We start from the raw sequence: 13,654 nt of genomic DNA, 5'->3' as shown, positions 1-13,654 counted from the left end.
CAAGGTCCTTGGACCAGCACGTCTGAGCAAGTGATGAAATCAGTGGTGTACAATAAGAAGTACTTTGGAGTTTGAAACCGCAGCAGGATTGTTTTCAGAAGTTTGGCTGTGAAACATGTTGATCAACAGGAGGCAAAGACTGAAAATAATAATAAGAACCAAGAAGAGCAGAATTTCAATGAGTATGATAAGCACCTCCCGTTGAGGGATCCTGCCTCTTTTTAGAGAGCACTGACCTACAACAACAATCTCTGATTAATTTAAGGGACCCAAACCCAAACTTGATATTATTTGAGAAACAATTTCTATTTTTTGTAAAAGTTACATTTTAATTAAGAATGTTGCACCATTTTAATATTTTAATTTAGATGTTTAGAGGTGATTAAAGGGAGCTGAAATCACAGAGAGTGAAGATTTCGTAAAATGTCAGAGGCTCGTAGCAGAATTACAGAAAATATTAGAAACGTAAAAAAAAGAAAGGCAGGTGAGGTAAACAATAACATGAGTCTTCCTCTCTCAGAGACAGGGCTGCAGAAAATGCTTGTGTATTTTTTTTTTTTTACAGCAATTACTTCTCACATCTCACAGCAAAATTTTCAGGAAAGAATGACTCAGAACATTTGAAGTAAAAGAGATTCAGTGCTGAGCTCAAGGACGAAAGAGTGAAACTGCAGCTTTTCTGCAGCAGTACAGTGACTGCATAACCACAATCACGACATGCAGATGTTTCGCTGGGTGGTTATTTGGGCTTGTTCTGCAGCCAGTCACTGAATTGATCACGACCTCTGTATAAAGCTTGTCAGAAACTGGGCAATGATCCTAAGCACAACTGAAAACCTACAACAGAATGGTGGAAAGGGGAATTTTAAAAAATCTAAATGAGCTAAAGCAACAACTTAAAGAAGAGTGGACTAAAATACCTGAACTTTGTTTGTATGTAAAAAACAGACAGCAGAGTCTGCCTTTCCTTATTTTCTGTCATACTATTACAGAGGTGAAATGGCCACATTAAACATGGCAAGTAATGAGTTCAGCATATGCACCTTTGAACTAATCCTTGTGAGCCAAAAGCTCGGGCACCAGAATTTTTTAAACACCCAGTTTCACACAGATTTCTTTCAACTGTCTGATGTCAAAGACAGAGCGTGAGCTTCATATGGGGGGATGAACTAAAACCACCTGTTTCATATAGATGGGCTAGACAAAGGCCCAGTGTAAGATATATAAGGATTATTTTGAACTGAGAGTCATGCAAAGCAAGGAGAATACAAACATATAGGCAAAAATTAGCTTAAATATTACAGCAACTGATTTTTTATTTGTGTTTAATTCATGTATTTTTAACACGTGTCAAAATTTTTGACAACAGTGAAAATAAATGAATAATGTCCTTTTTACTATAGACTTAAACCTTTGAGGTTAATAGGATGCTTGGTTATAGAGTCAAAAATCGAGGTTAGTCTGAATCCAGTTTCTAGGACAGAGAATAGTTTAACGCTATTTAAAGTGAAGATAAGAAAGAAAAATACAGGTATAAAAGTAGGAGGAGAAGGGAAAAGCCAACAAAGAAAAGGCAAAGAGACGAGGACAGTCTGAAGGAATGCAGGAGGAAGCCAGGGGTGGGAGGGGCGGCATGGAGAGCTGATGGCGAGCAGCCGGCTGAAAAACTGATGACAAGATAGATGCGGCAGGCAGTGCAAAGAAGAAAAGCAGGAAAGGTTTTGTTCTGGTTTTGGAGCATCGCAAGTGTTTTTGATGCATGAAGCATATTTGATGTGAAGGATTCTCCACCACCACTGTGGTTGAATGGTTTCATGTGGTTCAGATTTTTAAAAATGTTTTCAGCCTAATGTTTTATGATTAATTGACCTGCCTCATTTTTGAACTGCTTTTAAAAAATTTTGGAAAAAATAACTGTTTTAGTTTCTTACAGCACACGGGGATGTGCCGAGCTTTTTGCAATCATGAAATCTTGAGATACTGGAGGACGATTAGCATTTCTTTTTCAGTCAGTCACTGAAGTAATTACTCTGCACTGCAGCTTTAATTACATTGATGTAACTAGAGTGTATAGAGACCTCTTTAAGAGTTCAGATGTAAAGTTTTGCAGATTGAACCAAAAGTAATGAATATCAAAATGTTTAGTTTTTAGTTTAATCACAAGAAATAAGAAAATTAAACATTAAAGAATAAGACATTTGTGCATACTTCAAAATGCAATATGGGGTCAGAACATTAGAAACAGTTCTGCATTTTTTTAAGTAATTGGGGGCTTTTATTTTGAAAAAGTGACATATTAAAGGATGCTGATACCTTTCTACAACAAACTAATGGATTTTATTTTGATAAAAGAGATTTTCCTGAACATCCTGGTCATTTTTCACAGCTTTAATGCATTGCATCTTAAATGATTTGAATTAACACCTATGTGTGTCATACCAGTAAACTTTGGGGCAGAAGAGCTGTGCTGGATTCAGTTAGATTGCACAGATCACTCCCATGTATCTAATGACCTGACCACTGAAGATAATACTTGGGATATTTGAAGACCTGTATATGTATATATACATGTGTTGCAAAGAATTAACTAAAAATGCTCTAATATAGGAACTGCTTTGGCCTCTAAAACACACATTGTTAGTCGTGTTAGGACAATTTATGGAGTCAATGAGGGACCTTATTCTGTAACCATGGGACACACTTGTGCACAAGTGCACAATGCACAATGCAAAAAAAGGCTGATTCTTTGATATACAGGACAGTGAAGGAGAAAAAGAGAGTGACAGACAGATTGCAGGGCTGGACTGAATACAAGAAGAGTGGGTGGGGGTTGTTTCGGCATTGCTTTGCCAGTCCTGGCGTTTTAGTGATGATCTCCCTAGCAACAAAGTCGTCGTGGATGAGAAGCATCACGGATGCAAATGTGAACCCAAGGACCGACTCCTCATCACCAGATCCCACGCTACAGTGTTTATTTTTAGCTCCACTGAGAAGGTTATCTTCCTGCTAGTCATGGTAGAGCAGATTATGGACGATGAGGATGATGGTGAGAAGGAAAAGTAGTGCAGTCAGTAGCAGCTGTAATGCTAGTGAGCAGAAATTAAAAAAGGGGGGGATAGGGTGATGTCAGTGGTACTCTGGATCCAGCTGAAAGTAGGGCAGTCTGAACAGGCAGAGGGGAGGGAGGCTGGGAGAAACAGGCGGAGGCGGGGTTGACCTACATACAGCTGTGCGACCTGAGGGGTGTGAGCGGTAGGGTGCAGCATGAAAGAGACAACAGAGCCTCATCAAGTGGTCGGCAAAAGAAATCGAAGAGGAGCAATAAAGGAGAAAGAAGCAAGAGAGCATAAAGGAGAAAAGGAGGCGAAGGGCGACATTTTAGAGGAGTAGAAAGGAGGGCAGGATGAAACAGGCAGAGGGACTGTTGCAGGAAAGAGAAAGTGAAAGAGGAATAAAAGAGGGCGGATACAGAGAAAAAATGTCAACGTGACACAGAGGAGAGTGTGTGCTTCTCACAAGCCTCATGAATACATGAGACTCCCACACTCCCCCATCTGCTTTGGGTAATTGCAGTGTTTCTCTGCCGCAGTCGAGATCAGACCCAACATCCTGGTCGAAGATGGAGCAGGGGAAAAAAAAGAGAGAACGGGAGGGAGGAGGAAGAGATTGATGAAGTGTTATGAAGCATTTTCAAATTCCTCAGGGAATTTCATCTGTCTGAACAGTAATGAGCTTTTTTCTATCTCGAGTATTTAAATGATCAAATTATAGGCGTTACCTATCTGGAATCAAGCTGAATACCAGTTTGTTCATGTAATGCTGTTTATACTAACTGAAGCTGCTCATTGTCATTAATGACAAATGCTGGAATGAGATTAAATATAGGATCCTGAATCAATTATTACATAGTTATTATTCACCCCCACCCCCACCCCAAAAAAACAAACTTGGTTTCACTTTTAGGAAATATTATGTTTAAGTTTATAAACGCTAATTTGTTAGAATTAAACATCAGTAGATGCTATAACAGTAACAATAAGACAAATTCAATCAAAATGACAGCACCAGTATGAAGTTAGATTGACCCATCCATCCGCCCAGACCTTCTTCAAGACAAATAATCTGGATATTATTTCAAAATCGAGAACGACTGTTTCAACCTTGGTCTGTCTGACTTATCATAAGCACTATACTCATTACCCTTACCTGTCTGATAGATTCAAGTTATGTATTTAACTGCTCAGACTACATATGCATGTTTTTATTATGTTATACTGCAGTTTATTGTTTATTACATTTAATTCTTTGATATTAATTTCCAGCTTTACCAGTGTGTTCATTTAGTGACCAATTTATCACCCCCTGTACTTGTCACTGGCAATTTTCAATAATCAGAAATTACCAAATCTGTAGGATGTATTAGGGCTCATTATTGTGAAGGAAATAATATTAAGGAAAGCATGTTTAGGCAGGTAGAAAACGTCATGATACCTGTAGCTGCTATATGGCTAATTGTGAAGTTTTTCATTTGTGAATCTGCACAAAACTCTGCACCAAGTATGTAAATATATATTTGTTATCTTAGGTGCAGCATTTTAACAGCTATTGGCAGAAAGAGAGCAGAGTGAACGGTCCAAAGCTGGTGATGCACTTCAGTGTCTCCCCCTCTCGTGTCATTATCTTGTTTTTCCTGTTCTGTGGTTCATCAAATATAAATCTCAGGAATGCGGATCAGAGAAGCAGTAGTGTTTTTTGTGTGTGTCTGTGTAGTAAGTAGATCACAGCCTTTTGTTTAACTATAGATAAGAAAGGGATTTAAAATGTTAAGAGGCTCAGGGTAAAGGTTAATATGTGCTTGGGACAAATGACAGCTGAGAAGACACAAATCTATGAAACTCCGCTACTGTCTGCTTTGACCTCTGAGACACACATCTCTTTGAGTTAAGAAGTTGAAGTGGAAGAAAATAGAAAGGGAATTCCTCTTTGCTGCTTCTCTCCTGAGATGAAAGAAAAGCCAGAGTGTATCTGTGTCTGTTTCACAGCAGTACACCTCGTTTTCAGGAGGCAGATTAGACCATACTGCATATGTCGTCAGTGCTCCATTGTGTGTGCTTAGCAGTGTTGGGTAAGTTACTTTAAAATAGTAACTTCGTTACATTACTAGTTACCTCTCTCAAAAGTAACTCAGTTACTTCAAGTTACTCGTTACTTTCAAAGTAACTAGTTACTAGGGAAAGTAACTTTTACTAGTTTTACTCAGAATTCTCTTGTTAATGTGTTGCTTCCATAACTTTGCCAGTCTTCTAGCTTGCTTACTTGCCACAAGTGCACTGTGCCACCTACCAATAGAGAGGAAAAGATAATCTGCATATTTCCACGAGAGAAATCCCACGCCTGGACCGTCATTGACTGCTGCCATGATTCTAGCCTACGTCACAGCGTCATGTGCGCCTTTTACATCCAACACAAAAACTGCAGTCGTGGTGCTTTCGATTGTACTCAGAACTCGGAAATTCTGCCTTCTGAATAGGAAGATGTAGGTAACACCAGACTGCAGATGAGCTGCATACATGGCTGGACTGGGACAGAAAATTGGCCCGGGCATTTTGACCAGAGACTGGCCCACCATTATTGGAAAAATCACAAAGCCTTTGAATGAAAATAAACACTGTTGTGACAGTGATGTTCACTGTTTTGATGGTATATATGTATCAATCTATCAATCGTTTGTTGTAAGATTCAGATAATTATTTTTTAAAAGCTAGTCATTTTAAATGAGAATAAGAAAGAAAAGTATTTCTTTGTGCCCCCCTCTCCCTGTTAATGCCCTACCTGGCCCCCCTGGCAAAACTTTGCTAGATCCGCACCTGCACAGTTACCAGCTGTCAGCTACATAGAAAAGGATCCTGGTGTTATTTGTCTCTCAGAAACAGTTCATAACTTCCCTTCAACTCATTTATGTCACCTAAAAGGTAAACCTGTTTCTCCATCACCTGTTCAGCTCTGATGATTCAGTAAGGACATCTCCTGGTTTCATCTTCATGTTTCCCACTCACCAGATAACCAAACCGATATCATGACCAGCAGCTTTTTTGCAGCTGTGGCTCCAGCAAACATCAGCTGATACTAGAAATTAATATTAAATAAATTCTAACAACAGCTGATCAAGCTTAAACGTGCTGCTGTTGTTTAGCGCGACATCCGCTGGTTTCCTCTTTCGGCGCAAAGTGGGCGATAAACAAACAAGAGAGCCGATCAGCTGATCATTGATCAGTTTTCATGATTGAAGTAGAAACGGGAGAGGGAGGGTGAGAGGATGAGAGGAGAAGAGGCAGCTGTGCAGCAAAGACACAGAATAACTCCAGCTTTGTGTCTTTTTCATTGTAGCTGAATTACGGGACAAACTGTTCCTTTTCACCTCAATAAGAAACGCGTAATATTTTCTCTGAATACCAGTCGGGACGGTTGGCAACTCTAATAACTTATGAACAAAATAAAGTTCAACATCATTAACTTCATAGCACCCACCCAGCTGTATAGAAACTCCGTTATGCTAGCTAGTACGCAGTACGGAAAAAGTCAGAATAACGAAAATAAACTCCCCCTAAACTTGGTTTATATCTGACCCAGATAGACTGCAGGTCATAACTTCTTACCTGAAGTTCAGTTCACACTTGGACCAGCGGCCGCCTCGGGTCTCTCTTTTCCTCCTGCGTCCCCTTTCTCTCATCCACCTGCTGGCCTCCACCACTTGCTAATGTTACTGAATCTGTGGAAGCTCCGCGATAGCCACCACACGAAGTAACGAGTAACGACCCTATCTAAATCCCAGTAACGAGTAACGCGTTCCTGATTTTGGCATAATAACTAGTTACCGTGCTCGTTACCACGTAGTTACTGTAACGCGTTACTTAATAACGCGTTAGTCCCAACACTGGTGCTTAGTAACCTAACATACAGTAAAAAGATGTTCCTTTATGGCGTAAGATGGAAAAAAGAAACACTTTGCAGGAATTTTCAATACATGTTTCTTATCATCCGAGGAGAAAAGGAAATCTGAGCTATACACAGATGAAGTTGGGTTGGATGGATGGGTCAACAAATATTAGATTTTAGCCACAATTTATTTACGCTTTCATTTTTTTAAAAGGCAGTTTTTTTTGTTTTGTTTAGTTTTTTTGTTTTTTAATTTTTGTAATATTTTTTAATTCCGTATGAATCCCTGGTTCCATCCCAGGAGGAGATACAAATCCCTTTGGGATTGAGTCAGGAAGGACATTGGGTGTAAATAATCTGCCAAATCAAACATGCGGAGCTACCTGCTGTGGCTGCCCCTTGTGAATAGGGGAGCAGCCAGAAGTAGTTAACTGCTTTTTATTGTAACAGTGACAAAAATAGTCTTAAAATGCTAATAAATAAAAATAATAATCAATCAAGCCAATAAAACTGTAGTAAAACAGTTAAAAATCTAACATCAGAGCATTAAAATTTTAGGACCTGGTGCAGATTTTGCATGCCTTTTGCTGAAAATAGCTGATATACAGCTGCTTCTTTAGGAGAATAATGATTTTTTTCTCCTACATCCATGTTCTGATCAGGGAAGTGATGTGTGAAAGCAGGTAATTTCACCCCATTAGTGTCTGATTAAATAAAAGATTGTTACATCAGTGCTCGCATTTCTAATTCCTTTCTGAAAACTGCTGATTGAAAACAGCAGGTTTCATTTTGCAGGCTTTTGAACGATGTTGTAGGTGGACAATCCAGACTTTTCGCCACCTGTAACCACCAGATATTTTTACAGTCCAAGACTCGGTACTGCTTCCTATTGTGGCGGGGCATGTGTATAATGTATTTGTATGGTAGAGATTTTTATTTTCCTAGATTTTATTAACACAGATCAGTTGCATCAGTCATGTCAGCTGAGTTGAGAAAAAGCGAATCTACACAAAAGTATGTTTTTAACTTGTTTGGATTTTTCCCTGTTTTAAACAATCATTGGTCAAATGTGAGTCAAGGTGAAGCCTCTTGACTGATCCAGGTATCCTTTTATTCTTAGTTCGTTGCATCACAGATAAAATGTTTGTGTCTGATTTTTTCTGACAAGCAGAAGTCCTAATCTTTTGCGGTCTGACTAATTCTGCTTTCTTGCTTTTTCTCTCCCCTTCTATCTTTTTCGTCAACAATGTAATCTTTCCCTAAATTTGTCATTTTCTTCACTTTTTTCTCCACTGATACTTCGGTATTTTCTCCTTTGATCCCATTTTGTTTTACCATCTTTCCATTTGTCTTCTTCTTCTTCTTTTGCTCAAATGTCGCCTAATGCCCTTTTCTTTTTCACATCATTGCTGCATCTCTCTTTTTTACTTGCTGGATCCTCAAATTGGCAACTTACATTTCCAAACCTGGCCCTGCAATAACTACCATTACTCTCTTTACTGTCATTCTTTCTTTCCTCATCTTCGCTCTTTTCCAACCTTCTTTTTTTTGTCCTCCCAAATTCACATCTTTTCACTTTCATCTTTGACCTTGCTGCTGTGCTCTGTATTTTATTCTTTCCTTCTCTGAATTTCTCAACATCTTTATTTTTTTCCATCTTTCTTCTCCTAATTGTTTCCTTCTTTTTTCTCATCATCCTCTCCATCCCATCCTCTGATGCCCAGCAGTAAGTACCGGCCTTCATCGGAGCAGCACAATGATAATTTCTCGCTGTCCACCATCGCTGAGGGCTCCCACCCAAATGTAAGGAAACTGTGCGACACCCCTCCTAACGTCCCTCATGCCCGTGCATTGGCTTACTATGATAACATTATCTGTCAGGTAACGTGGTTCTCGCCTCTATCTCTCACCCCTTTTTCTGCATCTCCCCCAAATCCTGCCCGGGCCCTCGACTCTCCTCCAAATGCATGGGCATGAGTATTCTCCAATACTCCGAGGTGTGAAATGCTAAAGGAGGGGGATGGGAGTGGTCATAGTGCAATAAAGAATGGTGGGAGTTTTCTAAAATACTGCAGGAAATCTAAATGCAATAATAGCGAGCGGGCATCCATGCACTCTCATAATTTCTACCCTCACATTCATAGGATTTTATCTAAGAACAAATTTAATCCATTAATCAGAATATCACATGAATTAATTTTGAAGTTAAATTTGAGCCTGTTTATCACAAACAAATCACACTCTTTTTTTCTACAGGTTTTCCTGTTTAGTTTTTTTGTCTTTGTAATACCTCAAATCCTTATTTTAATGAACCAAGATGAAAACTCACATAACATTAGAAGCTATTTTGCATCATCTGCAAGTTGAATTTCATCCCATATATACATTTCAATTCCTGTAAGAACAAGAAAAATGCATTAAATCTCTCAATTCTTCCATTTTAAAATTTAAATTTAACACGACTTCAAGTTAAAGAGCATAAACATGTGAAAATATGCTGTTCTGTACTATATACGGTACCCATGACAATGAAGTCATGTCCTGACTTATATTTGTAATATCTGCACAGATAGTCAAGGACCTTTAGCAACTGTAGATCTACACACTGCATTTTCAATTATCATTTTAACACAATGAGAAAAGCTAATTTGATTGAAACTTGAAGAATACGCCATTTTGAAACACCTCCTGTCGTGGATCGTCATGTCTACAATGTCTTTACAATGTGAAACAAGTTTCTCATTAACCAACACAAAGGTCCCGCATGTCATACAAATGCTGTTCTCAAAATCACTGACAAGCTACAAATATGTGGAATTAGATGTCTGCTGTTAGGTTATGAAGCGCCTTGAGGCGACTTTTGTTGTGATTTGGCGCTATATAAATAAAATTGAATTGAATTGAATTGAATTATGGACGGTAATGAATCATAGAAATAAATACCCGAGGAGTAACTGAGCCCTTGCAGCCCGTTACCATTGCAACACAACTCTTGTAAAGGCTTATAGTTTGATTCTGTTTATTGATTTAGTTTCTTGGTGTAGTGCTTATTTATCCTATTTTACAACATAGCATAGTTCAAGTACAATGAAAACTTGAAATAGTGAGAATGGCTGGAAATAACCTATAATTTCTTATCTTAGGCAAAGTCTAAAACAGTTCCCTAATTTATTTTGTCTAAATAGTGTCCAAAAAACACTGATTTCCTGAAACCATGTAGTCTGAATGTTTATGGACTGTTTTCATAATGCAGCTGCAAACTGAGCAACCGCCCTGATTACTATAAGAAAAAAACAAAAAACTCCCCTCTGTGACCCCTCCCTATCCCATCTCTTTCTGATCACCTCTTGCATCAGGATGTCATGGCATGCCTGCTCTGTCGCTAATATGCGCCACCCAGTGGCCATATCAGCCACTGCAGCTTTGCTTTGCTGCTAAGAAATCTGTACTTTTAACAAATTGTCTGCTTGACTTGTTTATCCTGAAAGTGGGCGGGGAAATGGGAGGGTTTTTTGGATTTCTGGGGGAGGAGAAAATGGGGGAAGGATTCCCAGAACCAGGTAAGCTTTTAGGGGATATTTGCTGGACATGGTTGGGGTTATCAGGATAAACATCTGAGATGCAACGTCTCGCTGCTGCCTGAAGAAGGCAGCAGAGATTCGACAGGTGCCTCACTAACTGAAGCATGGGTAGCTTGTAGAGCTAACGCTAACGTTGTAGCAGCATGGGTAGTTGTAGTGCTACAACTGGTAAAGAGTTTGTTTTGTTTTCAGATTTGAAGCCTTTTGAAAATGTGGTACCACCCTCTAACAACTTCGTAGGTTTTTTCGGGGTTTTTTGTTTTGTTTTGTTTTTTTTTTTGTTTTTACTTTATGATTCTCTTTAATATTATGCGACAGCATAGGCTAGCAGTTTTTAGATGGAAAACTGTCACAACCATTCATTGTAACCACACCTAAATACCATTTACCATTTATAACCCTGAAATATCTAAAAACTCAAACCAGTAAAAAAAAACCTATCATCGTATTCTAACATCATCTCTTAGCTCTCCTTCCTAACTCAGGACAACTCATCAAACCTTGAAAATTACCTCTCATCCATTGGGTTGAATAGTATTTGTAAACTGTTTGCACAATTTAAGCTAAATTGTGAGATCTACACATAATTCTGATGATTATGTATAGTACACATTTCTGATGCAGTGTCATACATATCACTGACTTATAGTTAGCTGGTGAAAATGAACCAAGAAATGCAGGAATTTGCCAGAGAAGACAGTGAAATAAGAAACCACAGGCTAGCAAACATGGAAATGTAAAAATGCCTTTAGGACTGTTGTGCAAATATTTTCCATCACAGTATTTGGTGAGGAGGATAATATTTATTTACAAAAATATACCTTTAAGCACAAGGCCGGGTTACGATCACTGTAGCAATGTCAGGCTTCACATATTTATCCTGCAGGTCTATTAATTTATATTTGTATTCTGAATTAAGATTTCCAGTGTTTCGAATGAACGTTTAATAAAAAAATGCTAGTGCTATTGAGAGTGAGGGTGTCCAAGGGTAAAAGAAATAAATCAGAATATATAAAATATTGCAAGTGATTATTAAATCGTTTACTTATGTAACTGATTTCCTTCTCTAGTATCTTACAGTATCTTAAAGTTTCCAACTACTATTCAACCCAGATTAATTTTGCAACAGGTTTGCCAACCACATACAAAACTGACCTTTCCATATGAACTTACCCAAACCAAAAACCACACGAACTCACCAGTTTTCCCCAAATAAACCCCAAATAATCCTCTAATAAAGCAAATACCCTGAATTCCCTTCCAAACTAACAGCGCAGTGTCTGTGCTATGAAGGCTGTGACCTGAACAGAAATATCCAAAACTGTACGTACTGTGGTGATACAGAGTTACAACCGGGCAGCACCAGAGTCCGCATCTGTAGCCAGCTGGGAATATCAGCTGACATCCGAGAGGAAGTCTAGTTACTCCTACTATTGGTCTCTGTCTCCAGTGCTCCATCTCTCTCTCTCTGTTTTATCTGTCTCTATCTCTTCCTGTCTGCCTCCCTCTTCTCCCTCTGCCTCTCTTGCCACTTAATCTCTCTGTATCACCTCTGATCTGCCGTGCCTCTCGCTACTTCTCTTTCTTTCTTTCCGCTTCACCCTCCTTCTTTCTCTGTCCGTCCTTATCTGTCTTTCTGAGGATGCCGTGTATGGTTTTTGAGGAGTATAACCCTTTGCCCCATCCCCCTCCCCTCAGAAAACCATGAGCAGATACACCTGGGAGTGTAAGACCAAAGAGGAGTCCGACTGTGAGGTAAGATCGAATCCCAAATGTTAGATAGTCCCGATCCTCTCTTCCGCCTTCCCAAACAGCTCTTTCATTGTTACTGTGGCCCTGTCAGTCACCCTTTTCAACTATCAGTGAATCAATCTGAGCCTTTCCCACCCACAAAATCAATAAAAGCCAAAATAAAAAGGGATAGTAAAGTCAGAAAAACATGCTATGTTAGAGCAGAACACACAACTAAAATTAACAAAGACAGCCAATATTTAGTGTTGACCTGACAAATTTACATTTGGTAAACTTTGGGCTCCATTTAATATTCATAAGGATTAAAAGTATGGCTTTATATAATACCCTTATTTTTCCAGCTTTTATGGTCTTCAGGTGTTTATTTTGGTTTTGTTTTTGTTTTTTTAAGTAGTGTTAGTATGTGTTAGCCAAATGGATGCAAATATAACTTATTTGGTAGCATTAAACTGACAGGTTTTTTTAAAGGGCAAAAAAAAAAGCATTTAATTTTGACTTGTGTAGGTAATTACTCTTGGCTGCTCCCTTATTTCCTGAGAGGTCACCACAGTGGACAGATCAGATTGGTTAGATTTTACACCAGATGCCCTTCCTGATGCAAACCTCCCATTTATCCAGGCTTGAGACTGGCACTAGGACTCGTGGGTCACACTAACTCATGAAGGCCCTGCGAGTGTAAGGCACATTTAAATATATATATATATATATATATATGTATATATATTTAAATTTCAAATTTGAGGGGCTCTACACTAATATTCTACTTCCAGATTTTGAAAAAAATTGCTAGCTAGCTCATGAAAATGGAGTAATGTCTTCTTTGAATGCAAAGCTTCATTTATTTTCAGTTTTTAAGACAGAAAAAAGAGAATATTTTAGACATGCCGGCTTTAATCTGACTATTCTTTTGTTAATCTGTCACATGAAATTTTATGAAAGTGAGATACTAAAGTAGCGTTTTAACCCTTTTTAAGCATTTTTTTGTAACACATAGCATTTAAATTGGTTACTTTTTTTTCTGTTTTTTATATTTAAAAATGAAAAAAAAAAAAATGATTGCAGATGCTTTAAGCAATCTGATATAATTTAATTATTTACCATTAGGTGATTCCTGGAGCTCATGGTTTACCCAGAGTTTTCTAGAATAGCTAAATCCCTCTAGGTCTGTTTATCACCTTGCGATAAAAGAGTGAGTACTGTGAAATTAGAATTGAATGGAAAATCTATGGAAACCAGTAAAGAACGTTGCTCTGGAAGAAGAAAAAAATCACAATGTAAATAAAACAAGATCAGTTAACACAATGCAACCAACAGCCAAAAGAATAGTTCCTCCAGCAATAAAGATCCAACGCCTAGAAGTTAAAAAATCCAGTCTAACAAAGGCA

The 13,654-nt window shown here is 38.4% G+C and overlaps 1 protein-coding gene across 8 annotated transcripts in view; it reads left to right on the top strand.

Moving 5' to 3' along the window:
- Positions 1-13,654, top strand: part of cspg5a (chondroitin sulfate proteoglycan 5a) — a 60,663-nt gene that overhangs the window by 39,788 nt on the left and 7,221 nt on the right. For 2 of the 8 annotated variants that reach the window (XM_084944096.1, XM_084944100.1), the window contains exons 4-5: positions 8,661-8,739; positions 12,216-12,272. In XM_084944096.1, the coding sequence (XP_084800222.1) occupies positions 8,661-8,739; positions 12,216-12,272 (136 nt within the window). Of the gene's footprint in view, positions 1-8,660; positions 8,818-12,215; positions 12,273-13,654 lie in introns of all 8 variants that reach the window. The other 6 variants (XM_084944102.1, XM_084944097.1, XM_084944099.1 and 3 more) reach the window with 6 other exon arrangements.

Source organism: Perissodus microlepis, chromosome 11 (genome assembly GCF_051167445.1).
Source record: "Perissodus microlepis isolate ML-2025 ecotype Zambia chromosome 11, ASM5116744v1, whole genome shotgun sequence".
In the NCBI taxonomy this organism is placed as follows: Eukaryota; Metazoa; Chordata; class Actinopteri; order Cichliformes; family Cichlidae; genus Perissodus; species Perissodus microlepis.
Note: the sequence above shows the minus strand (reverse complement) of the source record. Positions and strands in the feature narration are given on the sequence as shown.